General features: G+C 41.0%; 1 protein-coding gene across 1 annotated transcript in view; it reads left to right on the forward strand.

Moving 5' to 3' along the window:
- The window catches only part of LOC136876935 (uncharacterized), a 33845-nt gene extending 16315 nt beyond the window's left edge, over positions 1 to 17530 (forward strand). Inside the window, exons 3-4 of the mRNA XM_067150698.2 lie at positions 11338 to 11502; positions 17282 to 17530. Coding sequence (XP_067006799.2) covers positions 11338 to 11502; positions 17282 to 17530 — 414 coding nt within the window. The remainder of the gene's footprint in view (positions 1 to 11337; positions 11503 to 17281) is intronic.
- The last annotated feature ends 10200 nt before the right edge of the window (positions 17531 to 27730 follow it).

The following is a 27730-nucleotide window of genomic DNA, read 5'->3' on the forward strand; positions in this document are numbered from 1 at the left end:
GTTGGCAAGTGAATGGCGACAGTGTTCTGGGACACAAAGGGCACCATTCTCATTGACTGGCTGGAATATGGAACCACGGTTAGCAGTGCAGTATATATGGCAACCCTTAAGCGCTTACGTCGTGCCATTCAAACTAAGCGGCCAGGAAAATGGGCTAAAGGTGTGCTTCTGCAACATGACAACGCCCGGCCCCACACTAGCCGAGAGACAACCGCTGCCATTGATCAAATGGGATTCACGGTGCTGCCACACTTACCATACCCTCCCGACTTGTCACCTAGTGATTATCACCTGTTCGGGAACATAATGAAACCTCGGCGTGGTCGCCGTTTTGCGGATTTTGCAGAACTGGACACAGCTGCCAAGGCATCGGTACGCAGCACTCCGCAAGAATGGTTTCAGGAAGATCTGGAGAGACTGACGCATTGATGACAAAAGTGCATACAGTTACAGGGAGATTATGTTGAGAAGGTGGACGTAACAACTGATGTGTAATGTACTTCATTTGGGGAGGAAAGAATAAGTGTAAAACAATATAGTACGTCCTTCGTATTTTACGAACTGTTTGGCAGTTTTAGAGTTACTTTCCTGTGTTTAATTTTAAGTTATAATTTCTGATTATTTTGTTTCGCTTTAAACGTTGACCTTATGATGGCAGCCCAGATTGTCCGAAGAGTGGGTGATACTTTCAAATGAATAATAAATATAGATATGATGTACATGATTTCAACTGTCTTTGGGACCCCTTCTCACCTTCATGCCAATGGGGACTGAACTTCGATAAAAACGCAACGTGAGTGTCACTATTAATTTCAGTGACCTCGAAAGCGATGGACTCAACATTAATGTCGGTCGTTTTCGAGTACTTTTACAGGTCACACCATTTTCACCCCTAGGGGTGTCTTACCCTCACAGTATATTTTTCCAGATCATAAGTCATATGTATACCAAGTTTGGTTGAGAGCTATGTTGGCACATACACAGATACATCCATAATCTCGATCATATTGGACATTTTCTTTTTCACTCCTCACCCCCCTCCCCTCCCATGCCATGCGGGTAGGGAATGAACCTGGACTTGAACGGCGTCTGGAGTGTCAGTGCTCATCTCAACGAACCCAAACACTTTTTTTAACTGATCAATACCAGGAGCTGTTAGGTACTTATCACCCTGTGAAAGGGGGTGGTAGAATGACATCCACGGTATCCACTGCCTGTCGTAAGAGGCAACTAAAAGGGCTCCAGGAGCGTTCAACTTGGGAGCGTGGGTTGGCGACCACGGGGGCCTGAGCTGAGCCTTGGCATTGCTTCCACTTACTTGTGCCAGGCTCCTCACTTTCATCTATCTTATTTGATCTTCCGTGGTCAACTCTTGTTGTTTTCCGACCCCGCCACTATTACGTTTCGACGGCTACGGAGTCTTTCATTTTTACGCCCTTCGTGGCCGATATCTTCATTTTTCGAAGTGTCGGACCCCTTCCATTTTTTCCTCTGATTAGTGTTACATAGAGGATGGGTACCCAGTTGTACTTCCTCTTAAAACAAAATCACCCCACCACCAACACCATCCCCACTGATAGGTAGTCTAATTGTTGGCAAAGCGAGCAATATCTTCGGCTAGTTTAGTAGCGACGTTGCTATGACAACAACCAGTAGATAAAAACCGTCTCCCTCTCATTCTCACTTCGCACTGGTAAACTCGTCCGTTCTCATTATTCGCTTTTGTCCGGCTCCGTGGTTGGCTTTCTGTTCTTGGGGTCTCGGGTTCGATTCCCAGCCGGGTCGAGATAGTTTAATCTTAAACGGTTAATTCCCTTGGCTTGGGAACTGGGTATTTGTGCTGTCCCCAATATAATAATAATAATCATACGGCCTCAGCTACCGTGTACAGACATTTCGATATGACGCCATCTGGCTGACTGCTCGACAATTTCGACGTTTTGTTTTACTGTAGGCCTACTAGATGGCAGACCGAGTAAACCGAAACTCTCTTGGGTGTCTGTGGCCGAGATTTAATTAATTTTGTCAGGTGAACTCCAAATGTGTTACCAGACATCTTTTACATGCCGACATCGTACGACATGGAGTGTCGAATGGACCTTTTTGTCTGCCCTTCAAAAATCCGACTCCCTCTGCCGGGTTTGAACCCGCTATCTTGGGATCCGGAGGCAGACACACTGCCGCTGATCCACAGAGGCAGATTGTGCTGTCCCCAACTTCCAGGCAACTCATACAGACATACACCGCACACGCTATCCTCTACCACACTAACACGCAGTTTCCCATAAACGGCAGATGTTGCCCACTGAGGTCTGCTTTACAAGGGATTTGCCAGGCTAGAAACAGCAACAAGTAATAATAATAATAATAATAATAATAATAATAATAATAATAATAATAATAATAATAATAATAATAACGGCTAATAACTCAACGGTTAACAGTCCACCTGATACTGATATAACAGTACATACAAGTACTCCCGAAGTGATACTTTCAGATAACTCTGACCTCCATGACAAGACACATGTTGAATTCTACAAGGCCCTTCTAGAATATTCTGGTACCGATCCTACACAACGACCCATACTGCCAAGGCAGCAATCATCCAAAAAGTTTGGAAAAATCATTGAAGATCTTAATTCGAAAGTCTTGCCAGAATATCTGAAAGAGCATCAGACGTTCCCTGAAGTACATACCGCTATATACTGTGCAACACTTGCCGCAGTACGACTGAACAATGGAAAGCTATTTTTGCCTAACAATAAGTCTGTCAAGGAAAAATTGAGAGAACCACCTTGGGCAAAACGCCTGAAAGAACGCATCATCCAAATCCGCCAGAACGTGAATCGCCTGCAGCAATACAAGAATGGAGTAAGAGGGAAACGCCTTAATAACAAAATTATTCGAATTCTGAAAATCAGTTCAAGGCAGAGTCTGGAGGAACCTGGAAGCACAGTACTACAAGAAACCCTCGAAACCATGAAGCAAAAGTTGGCCGCATTACCCAAGCGCCTCAAAAGATACCAAAACACCACAGAGAGAAAATCACAGAACGCAATGTTCGAAAGAAATGAGAAACAGTTCTACAACAATCTGAACGAGAGAACACAAGATGCAGCACAAGATGGAAATACGTCCAGCGAAGAAAAAATTCACACCTATTGGTCGGGAGTATGGTCGAACCCAACAGAGCACAATGCGGAAGCCCATTGGATCAGTGAACTGAAAGACAGAACTAATGAAGTGAAGCATATGGCAACCAAGGCTGTTGAGATCGGAGAAATACAACAGAGCATCAAGAAACTGCAGAACTGGAAGGCCCCAGACATTGATCGTATACACAATTATTACTACAAGAAATTTACATGTACTCATTTCCTTCTGACTCAACATTTCCAGAAATTTTTAGACAACCCGGCAACATTCCCAGCTTTTTCTGTGCACTGGCATCACAAATCTGAAACCAAAGGATGAAAATCTGCAAAATCCAGCGAAGTATCGGCCTATAACATGACTATCTACTCTATATAAGATATTTACATCTATAATAGCCAATAGAATTCTGAAATACTGCGAGGAAAACCACATCATTGCTGAGGAGCAAAAGGGTTGCAAGAAAAATACCAAGGGGTGCAAGGAGCAACTGATCATCGACACTGTGGTCCTGGAACAAGCACACCATAAATCCAGCAACCTATACACGAGCTTCATTGACTACCAAAAGGCCTTTGATTCAGTACCACACACTTGGCTCATACATGTTCTGGAACTATATAAAGTTGACCCCTCAATCATTCACTTCCTGAAGACGGTAATGGCAGACTGGAACACCTCACTTCACGTTTCTCTAAGAAACTGCAGTGTTGCAACAAGACCCATACCAATACGACGACGGATCTTCCAAGGGGACTCACTGAGTCCATTATGGTTCTGCATGGCATTAAATCCACTATCCTACCTACTGAACACAAGTGGGTATGGATTTAGCATTAAGAATAAGCGAGAAGAGCTATTCAAAATCAGCCACCTACTCTATATGAATGACATTAAGCTGTATGCCTCTACCAAACCCCATCTCCAACATCTCTTCTCAATTACCAAGACGTTTTCTTCAGATATAGGCATGCGGTTTGGATTGGACAAATGCAGAACCCAAACTGTCATCAGAGGATCCTACTCAGCACAAGGGACACCTTCGAGTTTAAGCGCCGAATCCATACAACAGCTGGAGGAAGAAGAAATACAAATACCTCGGTTTTCATCAGAGCACTCGTATGAAACATGCCGACATCAAGAGAAATGTCACGCAGCAATATATAACACGTCTCAACAAGGTACTATCATCAAAACTGACAGCTAAACATCTTACCAAAGCAGTCAATACGTACGCCGTACCACTGCTCACATTCTCCTTTGGTATCATAAAATGGACCCAAACAGAACTTCAGCAGTTACAAACGAAAACAGCAGTTTCACTCACCCGGTGCCATATGCACCATCCTAAATCTGCAACCGAACGACTTACACTCCCGAGATCAGAAGGTGGTAGGGGCTTCTTATCCATTGTCAATTTACATAGCAATCTGATATCGAGTCTAAGAGAATATTTCCACTCGAGAGCTGATACATCGTGTCTTCATCATGCTGTTTGCAGAGCTGATATAAACTATACACCTCTCAATCTGTCGTCGCCAGAAATGCCTGTTTCTACCCCACCTACAAAACAGATGAATATGGCCATGTGGAAGCAAAAACCTCTTCACGGGAAATACCCCCATGAACTGGATCAGCCTCATATCGACAAACCTGCGTCGCACGCTTGGCTGACCTACTCCGATCTTTTCCCAGAAATAGAAGGATTTGTTCTGGCCATCCAAGATCAAGTAATTGCTACACGGAACTACCGTAGATTTATCATGAAGGATCCAACAGTTGTCTCAGACATCTGCCGCCGCTGTTCCAGAACTACAGAGAGCATACAGCACGTCATCTCTGGTTGCCCATACTTGGCCAACACCGATTATAAGCACCGACATGATCAGGTAGCAAAAATCATTCACCTGAAACTTTCTGTAAAATGTGGATTTCTTCAGTCATCATATTGGAAATATACACCTCCACCCATTCTCGAAAACTCTTCATATAAACTACTATGGGACCGAGAAGTCATAACCGATGTCACGCTCAGCAACAATAGGCCAGATACTATTCTAATCGATAAATCAAAAAGATCCGCATCCCTTATAGAAATTGCTTGTCCAAATACCTCAAATCTGCAAACAACAATAGCCACAAAGATATCAAAATACACAGAACTGGCAATAGAAATACAACGCCTGTGGAAACTAGAATCAGTCACCACAGTTCCAATAGTAATATCATGTACCGGTGTTATTCCAAAATGCCTGCACAGCTCTCTGGCCGCATTAAACCTGCATCATCACACATACGTAGAACTACGGAAAGTCACCCTCCTGAGCACTTGCCACATTGTTAGAAAGTTCCTAGGAACGACTTTTCCCTGACCCACGCCCAACAGCATGAAGATCCAGGCCGAAGTTCCAGTAATACTGAAGAACAGATTCCCAAAACGGGGACATAAGAAGTCTGAAGTTGTTTGTATTTATTGTATAAATGTATATGTTGTAATTATTTCTGTTGTAAATATTTGTACATATATGTACCTGTAGTTTCATAATCAAGAGGGTGACTCCTTGCTTAGGCCGAGTCAGCCCATTATGTTACCAGCACAAGCCGAGCCTTCCTAAATTGATACAAATAATAATAATAATAATAATAATAATAATAATAATAATAATAATAATAATAATAATAATAATAATAATAATAATAATAATAATAATAATAATAATAATCATTATAACAATACATTGTCTTCTATACAGTTCAGCTCTTCATGATGTAAATAAAACTTAGGACTATATGCAATGTAACAGAATATTCTCCTCTACTGCAGTTCATCAACAGCTGTTTTAAGTCTACAGTGTAGCCTACCACTGAAAAACATGTAACGATGTACGATATTTTCGCCAGAGGCGTGCAAATCAGACAAACTACGCCATGGATATAACAACTAACACTTACTTTTAGACTGAAGTGGTATGTATAGGACACGTTCCTTATTTCATATTACCCAATAACACAATAGACCCTCGAGAACACAGAGACTGGGTAGTAATATGACCGCATCAGTGTTTACCTGAAAAGAAAAATAATTATGTAAATGCACTGAAATAGCAACAAAATCACCACCACCATCACCACTGATAGGTAGTAGAACTGACAGGTAGAACAACAGTAGCGATATTCAATAGCTTAATATCATGAATATGTTACTTCAGTTTAAGGGGTATTGATATTACACATTAATCACTAAGAAGAAGAAGTAGTTCTGATGTCAAGAAGAATGACGTTATCGGCTAGAGAAAGGGACGCACAGATCAAGAACATAACGATATTGAGCTTAATATAGAAAAACTTTTTGCTACAAGCCATCACGTAATCACCCAATCTGATCGACATCAAGAACATTTCAATGTCACAAAGAAACCGAAGTCTCCCTCGTGTTGCTCAGAACATTGGCTGACTGGCGCAGGAACACATGGCTGACAGTAGCAACACTGATCTCACGTGCTTCATCTTGCTTGTTGTTTACAGGGGCCTAACACCTAGGTCATCGGTCCGAACGTGCTTCCTCCACCCAGGCATCCTGCAGCACGAATGATATAGCGGTGATGTACTTGGGGGCAAAACATGACGACTTCTCACACCACTACTCTCCGGTGGCGGTCCGGTGTCTATTAGCGGCTTACAGGATTTACTACGTCTACTGTAGCCGGAGTAGCCAAATCGTCTGCTGCACTCGACACGAAGAAAGTGTAAAGACCGAAGAGTGTGGAAGAAAGTGGTTTGGCAACCTCTCCACAACAAACAAGGTTAACTTAGAAGTCCTTAACTCAGCAGGGTGCAGGGCGTGATTGACTGCTGTCTTCCAATTCGCTTCCAGAAACTGAGGCTGTCATGTTCTCTCGGCGAGCAACGAGTTGCTCCTGACCGAAATCTAACCTGTCACTAACAGTGCTTTCTGGTAAACCAGAAACTAACCAATCACTGTCAGTAATTTTACACTAATAGTAATCTAACCATCATTAATATTAATGTTGTCACTAACAATAATCTAACCGTCACCATTAGTAATTTTGTCACTAACGGTAACCTAACCCTCCCTATCAGTAATTTTGACACTGACAGTAATGCGTATAAGGTCGCTGCACGACCTAACCGAACTCTAAATTATACCAGTCACTAATAGCGTTTTCCGGTAAACCAGAATCTAATCAGTCACTAACAGTAACCATCGGGGGTAATTAAGGGGACCTGCGGCACCCCTAGATGTGCTATGACTCTCAGAAATGTTCGTCCACGCCGCAATTCGTGCACTATGCATTCGTTGCAATGGGAGCCATGTGAAACCCTCGGCCATCAGAGCGCCAAGCGCAGTGAGAAAAGAATGAGGAAAGACGGCGAGACGCCAATTTTATTACAACTGTAGTCCGCGCGGTACTAGAATGGAATTGACATTTAAGAGAGCTAGATGCTCCGTGTTGCCACGTCGTATTACACAACGAAGTCCTCTTCGCGGCGGCAAAGTTAGTACCGTGCGTTAGGTGTATTTTAAAGAATTCAAACAGATATTCAAAGTAAAATATAAAAATAAACAAATGTAATGCATGATTACGATCAGTACTTGAGGCAAGAACAAATATTTATCAATAATATACGTAATATAATTACAGGTCTACATAATTCCCCTACGACAGTTGCCCGTTTTCAATAATCATACTTGTATTGTCCTAATTTAACTACCTACAGTGTTTTTGCTTACTATAACCGGAGCTGCAGTTCTATCTAAGACTTTATTTACAGAAATGCCTTGTGTCAAAAATGGGAAACAACGGAAAATCATCTTCAGGGCTGCCGACAGTAGGGTTCGAACCCACTATCTCCCGAATACTGGTTACTGGCCGCACTTAAGCACTGCAGCTATCGAGCTCGGTGTATCTATCTATAATTACAAAAGTAAGTGTGTGTCTGTCTGTCTGTGCGCGATGCCCAGCAAAATCTACAGCACGCAGAGATCTGAAATTTTGAACATAGGTAGATGGAAAGGGGTCCGAATGCACCTCGAAGCCGGAATTTTCATTTTCGCTTTCGTTGGTGAGTTGTGAACGAAACCCCATCGGAAACGTGCATTGGGTTATGACAATCCAACGTGCTGTCACCAAGATTAAATGCATAGAGTCGCTGTCGCTAGGCAACGTACATAAAATAGGTAGAGAGCAAAGGAGCCATGGGCGTAGGAAACCGTTTTCGGTCTTATATGGTGTGAAGGCATATGACGCTGTTGATGGTGATTCGTCCGTCGGATCGGAACGTAAAGTCTTGATCTATTCGAGAGGAGTGGGCTATGTGCCGGCGCCGGGTTTCATCCTCTTCATTCTTATTATCATATGTCATTCATTTCATCTCATTAACTCACCTGATTAGGTTGACGTCATGAAAGTCATCCGGTCGTAAAAATTCGCTACGAAGATTCATATCACTTCATACCCAGACCCCGTAGAGAAAGGGGAGAAGGGTTGGACACTTATACATTTAGAAGAAACATATATGACACCAGACAGACGATAATAATAAACAAGAAATAATACATATATCAGTCAGGATGCCATTGTAAGTCCGTGGAATTGGAAGCCATTTTCCTTCAATCCATGACGTCTGTCTGCCTGTCTGTCTGTCTGTCTGTCTGTCTGTCTGTCTGTCTGTGTTCATGTGTGCGATGCCCAGCCAAATCCACGGCAAACAAAGATCTAAAATGTTTGTCATAGGTGGGCACAGGTTTTCACCTAAGACGCATGGCTGTGTCTGAGAGCAATTCTTGCACCAAGACATGAAGCTGCCAACGTCATCGACAAGCAACACTCACAAGAATTATCCGGTTTCCTATAAACTGAAAAGTCTATCGACACGACATGTCATACAGATGAGGCTGTCAACTACACGACAGAGATTTTTAACAATTTGGAGTCACCTGGAGTACCCTCGAACATCTTGGGGTGGACGATTGTGGCACCGATTATCCTTCTCAGGAATATGAATCCTTCCCTCTGCAATAAACACGGCACTGAAACTGATGACGAATATTATTGAAGCCACCATATGACTGAGCATGCCGCGGGTGAAGTAGTATTCCTCGGACTGTAAGTCCATTGAGTAGGAAGCCATCTTCGGCCCGCGACACGCAATTTACGTCAAAACGATGGGAGTTAAAATATATAATGCTTTAATTTTCTTTTAATAAAGAGTTTAGAAACATCTAACAGTTGAATTATTAAACTAGTATATTATAAAGTAGTATACGGTATTAATGTGCTCGAGTATACGTAATCGCAAATTAGGTTTGGCTTGATATAACTTTTTATATCTATTACATGAACTATACCTTAAACTTGAAGTGACTTAATACTAACATGGAGGTCTGTATGTGTTTGAACCAATACGGTTGCTTTTTTGGAGCTACCAGGGAGAATGAATAGTCTGATTTTAAAAAAGAACATTGGTTCTCCTTGTGCCATGGACTGACATAAGCTTGACATTGAACAGGATGGGTGTATTGTACTCTGTAGCTATATTCTATTTTCTTCAGCGAGTTTGAAACCATGAAAAAAAATGCGGACTTCTGTAATGTAGTACACAGTTTCATTACATACTTACGACGTATCAGCGCATCGTCACAATTGGCAAAGGATGAAGATTAGATAGGAAACAAAATAACTTAGTATATGTAAATCCTATCTAATCCTCTGTCAATTGTGACGATAGGCTAATACATCGTTAGCACCATAAAACACTAACTCCACAAAATAGATCTGACAAGGGAACTGTTTGTATTGGATCAATGAAACTTGGTAGGATGATCAATTAAAGCATTGCTGCACGACTCCCTGCGTTAGGCTATGTCCTAAATGGAAGCGTTGCGCTCTATTACCATGGAAACAAACGTGGCTAAGCACCGCACACCACAGCGAGCATAGCAAGCCAGTTTGATAATAAAGAGGAGTTTATTTCTCTCGTCTACGCGGAAGAATGTTTGTGGGACAAAAGATATGGAAATTATGTGAATAGGTGAGTGATTGAGAAGACTTTGGAGGAAATCGCCCAATCAATAGGATCCACAATTAAGTGCAAATGTATAGCTTTCAGTATGTTTATTGCCTAAAATAGCACTACATTTTCTAAGTATTGTTATCGAAAATATATTTGAAGTACATTCCCATCGCTTCGTTACCGCTATGTTTATTATGTATAAAAAGTACCTTTCATGACCTTATGTATCCGGAGGGACTGTTGAAGTAAACATAGAAGTGATCCCTCACAGTAGCACATAATGAATGAATGATTTTTTTTTGTTTTTTTTGTTTTTGCTATTTGCTTTAGGCCTACGTTGCACCGACACAGATAGGTCTTATGGCGACGATGCGATAGGGAAGGCCTAGGAATGGAAAGGAAGCGGCCGTGGCCTTTATTAAGGTACAGCCTCAACATTTGCCTGGTGTGAAAATGGGAAACCACGGAAAACCATCTTCAGGGCTGCCGACAGTGGGGTTCGAACCTACTATCTCCCGAATACTGGATACTGGCCGCACTTAAGCTACTGCAGCTATCCAGCTCGGTGTGAACGAATGAATGAATGAATGAATGAATGAATGAATGAATGAATGAATGTGAACAGCAATATTTCAATGTCCTCGTTTGTACTAATATTATATTCATAGCATGCACGTTTATACTGTATACAGATGATCAAGATTTCATATTAAATAGCCTATATTAGCTTCCACTATAAACGATACAGACGTATTAAAACCCTAATATTTTTATGTGGTAAGACAGGTTTCTAGAACATGAAATTCCGTTCATGTTGTCACACTCTCATTTAAGTCAAATTTGTTTTATGTAACTTGAAAATAGAACTATTGGTGCATAGGCAAGGTCATTCTATGATATCATCAACTAACTGCACTTGGGCACGCAGTTGTTTGTCAGCAATTAACTATAACATTTCCGTTTATATAACGGCAAAATGGTTGTTGCCATTAAATTTAAGATATGTTAGTTGATCACTCGCCTAAGATTTATTGAAATATGTCTGGTCCAGCGCAAACAGTTCCTTTGTGAGAAAAGGAAATTACAGCCAACAAACAAAATCTATCATTTTATAAATGAACTGTCTGATACTTATTTTCTATACAGGTTCTGGCATTTGTGTGTATATGGTGCATCTCGTACGGAAGGTTCCTTCTTAAACACAATGCTGCCACGGTGTACTTTCACTACATCGTCTACTCGTCCTACGTCATCATCACGTTCGTCATTCTCATCTCCTACTTCATAGGCAAGAAGATGCGCGAGTTCCTGGTACGTACGGAGGAGATATCTCTACTAAGTACAACGTTGTACTAGGACTGATAATACCTTTGTTCTTTTTATGTCCCTTAAAATAAATTATAACCACTACCACTCGATCGTTGATGTTGACCGCCTCTCCCTTACTATGCATCTGTGGGCATTTTTGCTTATTCCCGTTACGTCTTTACCTAATAAATACACCTTTGGTGTAATTTCAATCATTCTGCACGATTGGTTAAATGAAACCGGCTCCTTGACTAAATGGTCACAGCAGTAGCCTTCGGTTCACAGGGTCCCTGGTTCGATTCCCGGTTGGGCCAGGAGTTTTAGCTGTGTTTAGTTAATTCCTCCAGCTCGGGGGGCAAGCTGTGCGTTATCGTCTTAATACACATCATTTACATGCAACACACAACACTACAAACCACCACAGAAACACGAAATAGTGCTCTCATTTCACGAGGAAACTTCGCATCATTCTGCCGCCGGCCGATTTCCCACTTTTCCCGATCTCACCGTGAGAAGCCAGGAGTACAAAACGTCCCGGTAATTATTTGCTTCAGAGAATTTGTGTGTGACTGTTGTTTCTGTATTACTGAAAAATGAAGTATTCGGATGAACAGCAAATCTATCACGTGGAATGCTACTTGAAAAGAGAAGATGCGTTCGGATATATGCTCGTAAACATCCTGACTCTAGCATTCCTAAAAAAAATATTGAGTTTCGAAGTTGATAAAAAAGTGGTTACAACAGGTTTAGTTTGTGACATACAGAGAAAGGAGAAAATACACTTTTTAACTGCAGTTAGAAGTAAGTCCCAGAAAATCGCTTAACTGCCTAATACAGGAAACGAACATATCCATGCGGTCGGTTCACAAAGCGAGCAGAATGCTGAAATTTGGACCATATAAAATAAGATTTGTGCAGGAAATTCACCACACAAATATTGCGGCAAGATCAAGATAATGATGATGATGATGATGATGATGATTGTTGCTTAAAGGGGCCTAACAGTTAGGTCACCGACACCTAATGGTACGAGGTGCAAAGAAATGAAACTATAATTAACATTTCAAATTGTATCCACTGACTAGAATCTAAAACAAATGATGATAATGAAAAATGGCCATTAATTCAAAACAATCCGTGGATCCTATTCGCAATGCCTTATTTTCTGAGACGAAGCTTGTTGTCCAAAGGGGTCGAAAATCAAGGTCATCGGCCCCTCATAATGGTACTAATCACTGGTAAAGTAGACCCATGGTGTTTCTTTTCACTATCGGCTTTACGTCGTATCGACACGGAAAAGTCTTATGGCGACGATAGGATAGGAAAGGTCTAGGAATTGGAAGGAAGCGGCCGTGGTCTTAATTAAGGCACAGCCCCAGCATTTGCCTGGTGTGAAAATAGGATACCACGGAAAACCAATTTCAGGGCTGCCGACAATGGGGTTCGAACCCACTATCCCCCGGATGCAAGCTCACAGCTGCGCGCCCCTAACCGCACGGCCAACTCGCCCGGTATTGTATTTCTCATATAATGGTACTACTCAGAGGAATCGCGAACACATAGTGTTCCTCACATAAATGGTACTACTTACATACAGGTAACGCAGACCCATGGTGTTCCTCACATAGTCGTACTAATCACAGGTGACGTAGTCCATGGTGTTCCTCATATAGTGGTATTAATCACGGGTAATGTAGACCCATGGTGTTCCTCACATAGCGGTACTAATCGCAGGTAACGTCGACCCATGGTGTTCCTCACGTAATAGTACTGATCACAAGTAAACTCATAGTTCCAAATCCATCTTCCCTTGGTCGCCTCTTACGACAGGTAAGGGATACTGTTGTGTGTGTCCTCCGCATCGAAAGCTCTGCGCCTACACGCTCCGCAACCCGCCGCAGCACCGAAGTTTCTAGCAGCTACGAGGTGTCTTCACTGCGCCATGGCTCGCACACCGATGACGTCAGCCAGTGATATATAAGGAGCTTCGTTCCCAAGCCTACAAGACAGATCGCTTTCTCCCCCGCCAGTGCATGATTGCGATTTTCCGACTCATCGGCTATTCCTAGGAAACAGATGAGTAAAAGGGCATAGTTTTCGCCCTGGGACTCTCCATTTCGGCGCCCACAAAAAAAAAAACAAAAAAAAAAACGAGCCTCTCCAGGACTACCCCAATGTTCGACGACCAGTCCACACCGCAAGTCAGACACGGAGGCATTCCTCTTAAAAACGTGTTTTGAACAGGTGGACAAATTGCTGGCCGTTGAAGTTTCACCTCTGAACATTGCCTCATTATCCTGATCCCCGTAGCCACGTCGAGCCCCGAGTATAGCATTCTGCTACTCCCTTTAGTCCTCACCAGTGCTCCGACGTCCACCTTAGCATTCTGCTATTTGAATAAATTAATGCAAGTTCCTTGCAAGTATACACCCAGTACCAGCATTCTGCCTCTCTACAAGTTACACTTGTAATTTCACAGAAGATAGTTTTCGACTATCAGGACAATTTATTAGTGAAACAGACTACCTCCTCAAGATAGAACTAAGTGTATATAGAACTCTCGTATTGTATAATTGTACATATGCAACAGACATTCAATTTAAGATTTAGTTTCGACATTAACTTCGTGCATTCAAACAAGTTTCAAGAAGAATTCAGTTTTATTTCTTATATATATTGTATCAAATCATTGAAACAAACTGTATGTTGTGTCACTGTATACCAAGTTCCTTGTATACAACAGATGCCATGGGTGTATTCTTCATCTGCGTCCCACAGGGGGTTTTGCGGCAAGAACAACGTTCTGTAAATGGTTTTGTGAAAAGTGTTTCCAATGGAAATTTGGATCCACAGCTAATTAGAGCTGGGGACGGAGCGGAGCAGTTGTTGTGACGTCATCACCCGGTAGTACCGAGTGAACTACCGAGTAAATGTCCTGACGCGGGACGTTTAAACACGTTATAGGTATGCATTGCGAAGGTATTGCATCCCTCTATTAATACCCTTCTCTCACAACGTAACATTCGTAAATAACTGCATATATATTCACTATAATTGTTATATACGTAAGTGCTAGGGAGTAGGAGGTAGTATGTGGAATAAATGTTAGTAACTCGTATAGTTAACTCATTCGAATAGTGAAACAAAGTATGGCGCATACCTACCGAAACGGTTTGTATACAAGGGGATTGGAAGTTTATTATATAATATTATATAATATTATATTTGATGTGCCACCACCCGTCGCGTATGTGCGGCCACAAAATTGGCATTTTGCGTGTTTCCTATTGTCAGTGATGTCAAAAAACTGCCAGGCATCCGACGGTTTTCGTGGCCATTGTGGAACAACTTTCTGTAAAAATTTCTTTAAATTCCTTTAAATGTTCTAAAAATATAACTACTATCTACGAATATGTTTAAATATCACACTAACACCACAAATATAATCTAACAGACTTTACATTATCTACAAAACATAACAAGCGTAGGAAATATATACGTACATTCGAAACAACACAGATTGAATACAGGTACTTTCGTACGTGTGTTGTGCGCTACACTGTGCTCAGGTCCTCCGCGAGTACTCGCAGTTGTAAGCGGAGGGGATCGGTGGTGCGCTCTACCGCTACAACCGGATTACTCATCGGTATTACTCGCTCCGTCCCCACCTCTACAGCTAATGTTTATGTCTGACGAGGCGAGCACGACACTAGAAAAGTGCGAGCCGGGGTTCCGTTGTAATCTACAGTGAGTTTCTCTCATCGGTTGGCCGTCAGGGCCGCCCAGCTTACCTGCCTCCCGTTGACTCAGCACTCCCCGCTCCGCGGCATAGCAACAAGGACAACACTTCGCTCACTTTATCCGTGCATGACATAACAATTAAAATTAAAGATAATAAGCAATTAAGAATTAAGAAAATAAACTCAAACCTTATGACATGAGATGTTGAAAATGTTCTCCTTCTGCATTCTGAGCTCTTTGAAACCCCAGCTTCTTATCCAAGTCCTCTTAGGGATTTTGTGGGCGTATGTTCTAATCTGTCTGCGATTTCATTTACATTTTTTTCTCGTTAAATACCAAGTTTTTTAACACTTCGCTTCTTATCGAGTAAAGAACCACTTCCTTTCAATTTGTTTACGAGTTTCCACACGGTCTCCGTATGTAGAGGGCGTACACCTAGAAATTGTTACAAATCGCCTAACGACTTTCCTGCAAGATTATGTTTCCACATAATTGTCGTACATAAATAACCTTTCCTCTACCGTACACACATGTGGAGGCATTATGAGATTTATACTCCGAAGTAACACTTCACAACTCGAGAACAGTTGGAGCGACAGATCATTCAATCACTACTGATCTGCATTTAGGGCAGTCGCCCAGGTGGCAGATTACCTATCTGTTGTTTTCCTAGACTTTTCTTAAATGATTTCAAAGAAATTGAAAATGTATTGAACATCTCCTTTGGTAAGTTATTCCAATCCCTAACTCCCCTTCCTATAAATGAATATTTGCCCCAATTTGTCCTCTGGAATTCCAACTTTATCTTCATATTGTGATCTTTCTTACTTTTACAGACACAAACTTATTCGTTTACTAATGTCATTCCACGTCAACTCTCCGCTGACAGCTCGGAACACACCACTTAGTCGAGCCGCTCGTCTTCTTTCTCCCAATTCTTCCCAGCCCAAACTTTGCAACATTTTCGTAACGCTACTCTTTTGTCGGAAATCAAAAATCGAGCTGCTTTTCTTTGGATTTTTTCCAGTTCTTGAATCAAGTACTGTAATCCTGGTGAGGGTCCCATACACTGGAACCATACTCTACTTGGGGTCTTACCAGAGACTTATATGCCCTCTCCTTTACATCCTTACTACAACCCCTAAATACCCTCATAGCCATGTGCAGAGATCTGTATCCTTTATTTACAATTACCCCAATGAAGATCTTTCCTTATATTAACACCTAGATATTTACAATGATCCCCAAAAGGAACTTTCACCCCCATCAACGCAGTAATTAAAACTGAGAGGACTTTTCCTATTTGTGAAACTCATAACCTGACTTGTAACCCCGTTTATCATCATAACATTGCCTATTGTCCATCTCACAACATTATCGAGGTCATGTTGGAGTCGCTCGCAGTCTTGTAACTTATTTATTACTCTATACACATCAACACTTAATAGGCCTACACGTTCTAAGCATGGACCTGAACTGCAGTGTGGGCATTCCCGTGCTGTCGCTGCGGTGTGTAACGGGAAGTGGTGCGTCAATGGCAGGCAGATAAGCTGGCCGCACCTGCCGGCCAACCGATGAAAGAAACTCACTGTAATTTCCTCGTTTTGTACACCTGACTTCCCACAGAGCGTGAGTCGGCCGGCGGCAGTATGATGCGAAATTTCGTCGTACAATGAGAGCACTGCACGAGTGCATTCATACAGGTAAGTCACTAAATTAATTCACCTGCGTTGCACATCTGAAAACAAAATATGCTGCAACAACTGGGTTATAGCAGGCTACAGCATTCTTCCCCTCAAGTTCGATCACTGGGGAGATTTCACTGACTTTTCATGATCAAATTTATTACCCTGACTTCTCCCTGATTACCACTGACTTTCAAGAACGTGGACTCCCTGCTTGAACACACACAGTTTTAGTTGAGACTAAGGCGGTGTCGTAGTTTAGGAAGGAATAATTATGTGCTTTCTCTAATCATGAGCCATTGTAATACAGAAGTATTGTTTCAAAGGAGCTCAAATGTGGACTTCTTCTTCTCCAGATGCGGCAATTCAACGTCCTAGGCGCCATCCTTTACATATGCTCGTGTCTCATCCTGGTACAGAACATAATGGTCTTTTGGATAGACTGGGAAGGACAGATAGACGAGGCGCTGAATGAAGACGGAAAGGCAGCGATAAAGAAACAGCGCATTACTCTCGTCTCTTTAAGCATCCTCACCTTCCTCAACTTCTGTCTCTACTTGGCCGACGCGTATTGTTCGTTAAGGAGAACCTTCAAGATGCTTTAGTGTGATAAACATCAAAAGAGCTGAAATGGGGTCATCATCATCTTTGACTACTAACTTACGCATGATGGGGAGGTTCAGCCTAAATCCACAGTCGTCTAAAGCAGGGAGCACATTGCATCCGTCCCGCTCGGTTCAGTTCAGTTCAGTTTCCCGCGTGTCCGTTCGCATCAGTTCGCCTGCCGCACATACCTTCCGTTTCTTTCGGTAGCTGTCAGTGAACCCGGCTTGGAACAGCGCCTGTAGTAATGTCGAGCTCTTTGTATACATGAAATACATTTTAAAAGGGAACACTGTGGTGAATATTACCTTCACTTTCCGGACTTGCTACTTGATGAGCACAACTTCTTTAAATATTTCAGAATATCAATCTCCAAGTTTTTGAGTTGCTAAGCGTTCTACCCCTTTAAAAAAGTCAAATTTCAGTAAACCAATATCACCTGGTGAGCGACTAGCAGTAACAATGAAGTAACTATTGATTTCCTTTCATATTTTATTTAACAATACATGGTCAAAGTAATTAGAATTGTATAATACTATAAGCCAGTGTACCGTCTGTCATATTCCGTCACTAGAGTAGTTATTTTAGATTTAAATTCAATTTGTAGCAGAGGACTAAAAATTTCACTATTTATTCCACGGTTTGATAAAACATTTTGTCGGGAATCCGCTGGCTTTCCATATTTGTCAGTTAAAAAATTGCCCTACTCATTGGCCACAGAGGTATTTGATCTCTTTTTTTGCATAGAAACCGTGGGCGGAGTTGCTGCCCCATTATCACTTCTTGCCGATTGACTTGATTTTCACCTTGCCATATCAGGATGTCTTTTTACGACTTCAGTAAGCAGTTCTTCGTTGATCATACTCATTGAACTCAAATAAAACACTTCCCCACACGCTCGCAAGGTGGGGGTCTACCTTCCGTCTTCCGTCAACTTCGCTTGTAACGGCCGGTAAGGGCAAGCTCGACTGAAAGGATGGTGGGCGGAGAAACGCTGAAGCGTGCGGAACTGAAGCAGCGTGCTCCCTGCAATTCCGCAGTACCTGAAATAAGAGTATAACTCACTGCGGCTTTACTCAGCGTGATCTGATCTGTTTATTACGTCCTCTAGACATCTTGTTCCCTGATGGTAAAGGTCATAAATTGCAGTGCAGCGGATCTCTTTAGTGATAACATCAAACAACTTCAATACTTGTTCTCTCTACTGTGTTTGGAAGAAAGACTTCTCTACAAAAAGTATTACTACTTTCAAGTAGCGCTATTTGCAGCGTTACTGGCAGTGAATCCATGGACTACTGTGGAATTACCCATACCAGCGGCGCGGGAATTTCCTGGGCGTTTTGTTTAATTATTTTAAAAGTTTATTTGGCTTTAGATCCTTGACAGACCAAACAACCATCTGGATATTACAAAATACTGTACATTTGTTATACATTACAATTCAATGAAACAAATTTGAACATATAAAAAAAATTCATATTAAGCTACCTTTCTATGAATCATGTGTATATACATACCCAATTTATGTTACTGTATCTTCCTATGAGATCGAAATTACATTTCAGCAACATTTTTGTACAATATATGTCAAGGATATCTAACTGTATATACATTTGTTTTTACATTTTACCTTTCGATGTTTCACAAATATATGCAAAACCATTACAACATTCCCTTTCTGTGTGCTTAAAATAATATAACAATTCTTACACAATGCAAGAAGTCGCAAATATATTCCGCCAATGTTTACATTTTGCATTTTAATGAAGCTCCGTTGAAACTGCGACATTTTACTCTTACTTTTCAATGTAGCGCCAGTATGTTGATTCGGTTTTTATACATCGCATTTCATTGTCACACATATTTGTCTATTACTATTTTTATACGTTATATTGTACCGACTCTCCCGTCTGATACAGCATTACCTTCGACATTTCTATAATGCGCAGATATTCCCTCGACGATGTCCGTAGATTGCTTTTCAATATGGTATCACAAATGTAATGAACCCAATTTCTCCACATTATATTACAAAAGGATCCAAATTAAAACATTCCATTTTGTATGCAAGTTTCTTTTAAATAGTTCTTAATAATATAAAACACTCTCTAGACGCTAGCAGTGTAAAACTATGCTGTAGGGTAAATGTTGATTAACGTGAACAAGAGACTTGATCAAACCATTTTGCTGTTTGTGGTAATAAACATGTGATGTAAGTCCTGACTTGACTGGCCACCACATGTACAATATGGTGTGTCTGCTAGATTGATGCGGTAAAGGTGACTTCTGAAACTTCCGTGGTTGAATCGCATTTGAGTGATTGCCGGAGATTAATCGTCATTGTGAATTCCAGTGTGCGAACCAAGGACGTCGCAGGGGTTCTGTTCCTGGGTTTTGCCGACTCGAAACTGGTAGAGTTCAAGAAAGAATGAAGTTCTTTCCGGCGTTCTACTAACATTTTATGGCAGGGGTGAAAATAAGCGGACACTCACACGCCCCGGGCATCTAAATGATTAAATTATTCCACTAAGGCCCGGTTCGAACATCCGCTGGTAAACTGGCTGACAGCTGCCCGGGAGGTAAACTACCTGGGGGTGTAAATCAGCTTGCGTGCAATCACCTCCGCGCAAGCGCTAGGTAGCTACCCGGAGCTGGACACCGATATACGGGGTTGGCTAGACTGATTTTCAGCGACTTCTCGTTTTCGAGTGAGGTGCTATATATCGTTAGATGTATGAAGCTCATTTCGATTGTCTTATTTTCCTGTGCTTGCATGTGCTGATTCTCACCAAAAAGCCTAAAAAGAGGAGTCTTAAGAGTTATGGACAACGATTTATGTCAAGCTTTCGTGACTTTAACCTACGATCTTCAAAATCAATACCTAATTGGGATTAAAATCCCGAGATTACATTTTCTTACGCCAGTTATAACCTGTCATGTACGGCAACGTTTTGGAAAGTATTCTCGTAGTAGACTGGTCAACTCGTTCGCTCCGTAATAGAAGGTACGCAGGTCCTCTTCGTCTTTCTAATTTACATTATTTTTGTTCCCTGTCGTTGTTCTTAACTCTCTTTTACGCGCTTTCATATACGTATACACACACATCTTCCTTATGGATTGATTGCCTTAGAGCATTGTATCTGCAGGCTTCTGTGAATTGAATTGGCAATTAGCTCCGAGACCTCGTTTAGTTCCACATGCTTCCATTTATTGACAATTCATTGCATTCTAATGTGTAACTTTATGAAGATAAATCTGGAAGATACTGTAAATGTAAGGAACTAATCGGGGTAAATATCCATTCATAGGAAGAGGAATTCGGGAATGGAATAGTTTCCAATTTCTTTGAAATCACTTACGAGAAGACTAGGTAAACACCTGATAGGGAATCTGCTACCAGGGCGACAGTCCTATATGCTATATGGTTTACTACTATAATGAAGATTGGAATGAATCATGACATCACTTTCTATAAGTAGCACATATATAAAGCATTTTCCTAGTAGACATAATAGTGATTCAACATTTCAATGAAATATATTATTAACAAAAGAACGTATGAAAACAGGCATACAGATGAATACAACACTAATAAGGAAAATAAAAAAAATATTCGGCATAATGAAGACTCGAACCTGCATACCAGCACGGTAGCCATAACGCTACGAGAACGCTTGGTGTAATTTTTTCTTCTTCTTCTCCTTCTTTGTCGTTTAGGCCTACTGAGGACCACGGGGCTCGTATCTACTCTTCGGTAAAGTTGTTGCTTTCTTCTTCTTCTTCCAATACTCCTTCTTTTGCTCATTATGAGCCAGCTTTCTCTCCTCTGTCCAATTAGTTCCTGTAGTCTTCTTACTTGTAAGGGACGTTGAGAAAACTCCGTGTCGGATGGCTTGACGGAACAGTATTCGGTCATGAGTTTGTCCCAGTGGGATATCCAGTTGTTCCATATCCGACTTAACTGACGTGAATCCATTTGTTCTTACAAGCCTCGCCTCTTCCTGTTACTGTGAACATCCTGTCGGCGAGTCTTTTGGAATCCAGACGGGCCAAGTGTCCATAAAAGGTCAGGCGCCTTTTCCTTACAGACGTGACGACGTCCTCCTGGCGTTCATACAGTTCATCATTATGGCGGATTCTGTAAGTGCCTCCTTCCTCTCTGATTGGTCCTAATATCTCCTCAGGATCTTCCTCTCTTTTAACTCCAGCTTTCTGAGTGGGCACTTCCTAGCCATTACAAGGCACTCAGAAGCATACAGAACAGATGGTTTGACTACCGAGTTGTAGTGTCTGAGTTTGAAGTTCTTGGAGAGGCACTTAGATGAAAGATACTACGACACGAGTGATAAACCCTTTCAAACTTGGTACATCTGGTATCTAGGCTAGGTTCTCGCTCTGATTCGCAGAGATCCATTCTCCTAAGTACTTAAAACTGCATGTACTTTTCGTATGGTAGCGTCTGTGAGAGTAATTGTAGAAGGGGCCTCCTTGATATTAGTCATAAATTCAGTCTTCTGGATGCTGATCTTCAGACCAGTCTTAACCGCTACACTATAAAGACTCTGTAAGTTGTAGGTAGCCTCCTCTATATTGTTTGCCAGTAGAAAGAGGTCATCGGCAAATGCTAGGCACGGAACAATGAGGTTGTCTCTCTTGTACCCAAGCTTCAGTCCAGCTCCCGGTGGTAGCATCTTTCTCCATTCCCTAATGATCTTTTCCAGGACACAGTTGAAGAGAATGCAGGAGAGACTATCACCCTGTCTAACTCCTGTTCTGATTAGAAAGCTTTCGGATAGTTCACCTCTGAACCTGACCTTGGACGTCGTGTTCCTGCTTGGGGTAATTGATATACATAATATACTAACTTATACCTGGTGTCTGAAAACTGAAAAATTAAAATTAGAAAATTAAAGCCCATTTGAGATGATTTCCAAATAGGTTTTGATTATATATCCTTGTAGAGTTTCTTTGCGAAAGCTTGACGTATAAAATGTGTCCCCGACGCTGTCGATGCGAGAGGCTGGCGTGGCCGTTGCAACTCAAGAGAAGTATTAATATCGATCACTGTTACGGTATCATGCTTTTATCAAGATACTAAGCGTATTTGTTGCAACTCAAGAGAAGTATTAATATCGATCACTGTTACGGTATCATGCTTTTATCAAGATACTAAGCGTATTTAAGCCGTATGTCACCAGAAATACAGCTAATAATGTTCAGCTCTCAAAACTTGCCCGGCAGAAGTCTTATCGGCCCCTCAAAAGTGGCCGATAAATTACGCGCCGGGTAACTACGATTTATGCTGCCGACAGCGCTGCCTGGGAGTGGTCGAACGGAAATGTCCTTTACACGGAGGGCATGTTACGCGCTGCTTTACCCGTAGGTGGTAGAACCCAACCGGCCCTAACATGGGCGACAGAATTCAAAAGAAAATCGCCGAAAAATTTGCATTCTACAATGAATGGCTCAAATTATTTTATTTTATTGACTTTGTTTTTGCGAATTCTTTACATAGTTATAATTTTACAAGTTAGAACTTAACCTGATAAACATGTGCAACCAGATGTATACATCATTTTCGCCACCAGGAATCTTGGTTAACCAGTAAGCGCGTAATGGTGCAAACGAGCAGACGACATTGCATCGTTTGTAAACAGTTGTCTGCTGTCTCTCAATCGCGAATTAAGTATAACGAGTTCGCTTTCAGTAACCATCGGTATGTCAAACCAAAGAAATATTTTGTCTTTCTTTGGGAAAAGGCGAACAATTTAAGGAATATAAATCGAATAAAATCCACCCACAGAAGCACAGCTCGATTTGAATTTATAAATGAATGACTCTTAGTATGAATGGTCCATCTGTCATCGCCTTTGACCCAACCGGCAACGTAGACACCACAACCCTGAGCCATACCATGCTGCACAACTGCTACGGATTTAGCCGCAATTACAACTAAGTGGATTAATTGCAAAAGTAAACTATAATATTGTTTTGAAGTATTAAAAAATATAGCATAAGAAACAGTTGTTCCAGTGTATAGTATATTATTTTGATAATCATTCTTTATGCTTTAATATAGCCTAATTTCACCTATGTTAAAACTTGATGCTTCTAGTCACGGCTAACTCGAAGTTCCGACCTGCTACACATGACAGTGATGACGTCAGCCGATTAGTGCATTGGTATGGAGGTACGAGTTTTGTTTTCGTGGTGGTTTGGTAGCACGTTGTCATTATTTCAACATTATTAGAGGTGTTCGTTCGTGTTTCCAAGTGATAACTGTATGAAAACGCATCAGTAAAAGATGTATTTTCTGCAATAGTATGTGTTAAATACTGTAGCATTGTAATTTCGGCAGCCTGGTGTCAGGAAGTATTGCTAAGTTATGTGATAGGTTAGGTGAACTCAATGAGCTATTATGAATTGTCTAAAGTACTCTAAGTTTATTATTTACGTATGATTATTATTATTTTGTGTTAGTATAGTGTATGCTCCTTTTTTGCAAAATGGGACAAACGTGTAGTGTGCCTGGATGTACATCCAACTGCCGTTCAAATAAGGAGGTGGCTATCTCAATATTTGCGTTTCCTAGCGATAAGAAGAAGTGAGCTAAATGAATTCATGCTATACACCAAGCTAATTTTGATCCCAGCAAATATGCCTGTGCCTGTATTAAACATTTTCCCGAAAATCACATAATTCGAGTTGACACTGCAGAAAGACCAGACGGTTGCGTTTTAACTGTACCCAGGGAAAGGCCAAAATTAACTGACGATGCTGTGACAACTATATTTCCTGGGCAGCCGTCATATTATATCTCAACCAACGCCTGTCAAACGAAAATCGCCAGAAGAAAGGAGAGAGGATATTTTTCAAGACTATGTGCTCAAATAAGTGTAATATAATGGTATTTTGGAGACAGCAACAGTTTGCCTAGTGACCATTATACTACTGTATTTTTCAAATTGTTGTGGAGAGCTACAAGTTAACTGAGGCCTTGATACCTGATTCAAAGATGCATTTCTAAACTGTAGAAATCGTAGGGATGCTTCTTTCAATGTTTTGATGATGAAAGTTGAAGAACCTGGTAATTTCTGTGACAAGTGCGGGTGTGTACAGTAGAGTTAATGAGTGCTGTGGCCAATATCTATCATATCATTGCGGATATTTTTTTCTGTTATTCATAAATAATTAATACCTCTATGTGCTCAAATAAGTGTAATATGAGTATATTTTAGAGACAGCAACAGTTTGCCTAGTGACCGTCATACTACTTTTTCAAATTGTGGAAAGCTACACATTAACTCAGACCTTGATATCTGATTGAAAGGTGCCTTTTTAAACAGTGGAAATCGTAGGGATGTTTCTTTTAATGTTTTAATAAGGAAAGTCGAAAAACCTGTGACAAGCGTGGGTATGTGCTGCTCAGTTAATGAGTGTTGTGACTAAGATCTGTTATATTTTGGGAAATGCTTTTTTAACATTTATTCATAAATAATTAACAAAATCATGTGCTCACACAGGCATAAAGGAACGACATTATTTTGAGAGAAAATTATTCGCTTAGTCACCATCAGCGTACAGTCCAGGTGAGTACCCCTCAGTCGAAACATTTTACGATACTTACAGTATTTGTGCATTCGTATGTATTCTTTTGATAGTATTTCTTCTATGTTATGTGTATATAGCATTATTGCATTTCCTTTGTCACATTGTAAGGAAAAGTATCGTATTAGCAATATAGGGATTACACGCGACGACGGAGACTGAGCACTATATGCGTGACGTCACAACTGTTGGTAGCAGGCCTCTATATTTCAAGATGGCCGTGTTCTAGTTTTATACATTACAGAAAATAGAAAGGAAAAGAACAGCAAATGACAGCATTATTTTTGATCAAGCGTCAAATCCACAGAGCTAAGCGTTCTAGACAACAACAATAAAAATATGGTGACGATTAGGGCAAAACAATGCAATAATCGGCTGCAACAGTGAAAAGAGGAATTCAACATGAAGTTCTGTAAAAAAAAAAGAGAACAATTTCTAAAATACTCGTTCTTTATAAATAATAAAGTGTTCTGTTGAATTTAGTAGATATACTGTACATTTGGTATTGTGACAGATGGCATCTGGATTGGAAGTTTTGTTAACTCTCTGATGCACAAATCAAATAGCAGTTTTGTTATAATTATTTTTCAACAAACCGTGTAATAATAAATGTAATTCTTCCTCAAGACTTCATTCGTGACGAGTGTGTGGAGATGTCCATCCACATGAAGGAAAATATCAGAAATATTGAAGATGGTTTTGAAGCGTTATTGAAGGGTTATTTCAACAATGATTTTGATCATTGTTTATTGAATAAATTGTACAGAAGAGTAATTTGACTCAAAGTGCCTAGTTCAGAATATATCAAGCATAAGTCAATGTCTTCTTTGCATTAAACATGTCTTTATTGTACTATGGTTTGTAAAATATAATACAGAAAAATGAATAAAGAAAGAAAAGTGCATAACAAATGTCTTTATTGTAATATTCTCCTGAATATGGTTTATAACATGTAATAAAGAAAGCTAAAAAGTACTGAAGTATAATTTAAATTTTATATTTTCCAATCTGAAAAACAGGACTTACAGTGTTAATTGTATTGAATTTTTTAACGACGTACGATATCAAAATTGCCCACTTTGCAAATAAGCTAAGGTGATAATGGTGGTGATTGTTTCATTAAAGTGATTACCAGCTCCAAATAAGACATTGTAAATGCATACTAGTGGCCTGAGTTGCAAATGCTGCAATTCAGTTCTATGGTTCCAGAATAACTAAGTAATATAACTATTATAAACCGTGCAACAAAGACACGGGATAGTGAATATATCCTTCAAAATACGGTCGGCGTAAGAGCGGGCATCCGACGGTAAAACTAGGCCAAACAGACGTTTACTGCTGACCCCAGGGAATCGGAAAAGAATACCACAATATCTTAACACCATAAAATCCCATTGGGAAGTACCCTTCAAACATAGCTAAATCTGACTAAGCTTCGATTTGAACGGCTCTCTACAGTAGGGCATCTCAAACGCCCAAAATCTCACGCGTGCAGATAGAGGCGCAAGAGCTCCGTGCACTGTGCATCGCTGCCGCTCGGCATGGCTCGGATCAACGCTTCGTCTCTGGGCTACTCGGCTAAGCTCGGCTCAACTCACCTATGCTCGGCTCAAGTCAGCTTGGATTTGGAGCGCTACGGCGCAAGTGGGGCAGAGGGAGACAGGCGTGAGGAAAGAGAGAGTAAGCGCTATTGCTCCAAATCGAGGAGTGGGGGGTCTGCACTCTGGTCAACCAAGCCAAGTCGTCTTTTGCACCGTGCACAGTGCATGCACCACGCGCATGCACCCTGAGAGGCCCTGCTCTACAGCCTAATAGATACGTGATTTTAGACCACAAGTATTTTAGTATTATGTTTTATTTATTACCATTGTGAACAGAAATAGGGAATGTCTAGTGGAAAAAAGAGTAAGCCTCACGTACATACAAAATGCTTCCTATAGGTGGGCTGGCACAAGGTTGCGCTAGACAGTTGTAAGTCATGTTGGCACCACTACAAAAATCAAATGAAGAAAGTCACCCGTCAGTCAGAATCACCAATCCACTACTTTTTATGTCAGATACAGTTACGCATTTTATTCATGTTAATTCGTATTTAATTCCGTGTAGTGTTCATAATCTTTTATTTGCTTACACAAATATGAGCATTTAAAGGATATTATAAGGTTTAAGCGAGCTACAAAATAAATACGAACTATTTTTTAGTTGATTGTTGTTGGCAATATAGGTAGTATAGTGGTGCCATCTATAAGTAGCTTGACTACTGTATTGAAGTGTTGCCGTTTTGTCTGTCGCCGCTACCACGTGGTCGGGTGTGATTCGCGCGTTTATGAAAGTTTTGTTTTCATTGTGAGATAATTGTGAAATTTTATTTTAAAGAATGCAGTGCAATGTCTTAAGGTACTCGTCCACGGTGCAACTAAAATGGCATGCAACTTCGATTTGAGCAAGAAAAGTTGAGTGGCTTCGTGTAAACAGTCATGCAATTCGAAAAGTTGCACGTGCCACTCGAGTTCTGCGCAACTTCCAAGTTGCGTGCAATGTCAAAAGTGGCATCGTGTACACAGCGGAAGAGAGGAAGTTGCGCCATCTGAAAG

This window comes from Anabrus simplex, chromosome 7 (assembly GCF_040414725.1).
Source record: "Anabrus simplex isolate iqAnaSimp1 chromosome 7, ASM4041472v1, whole genome shotgun sequence".
NCBI classification, from domain to species: Eukaryota; Metazoa; Arthropoda; class Insecta; order Orthoptera; family Tettigoniidae; genus Anabrus; species Anabrus simplex.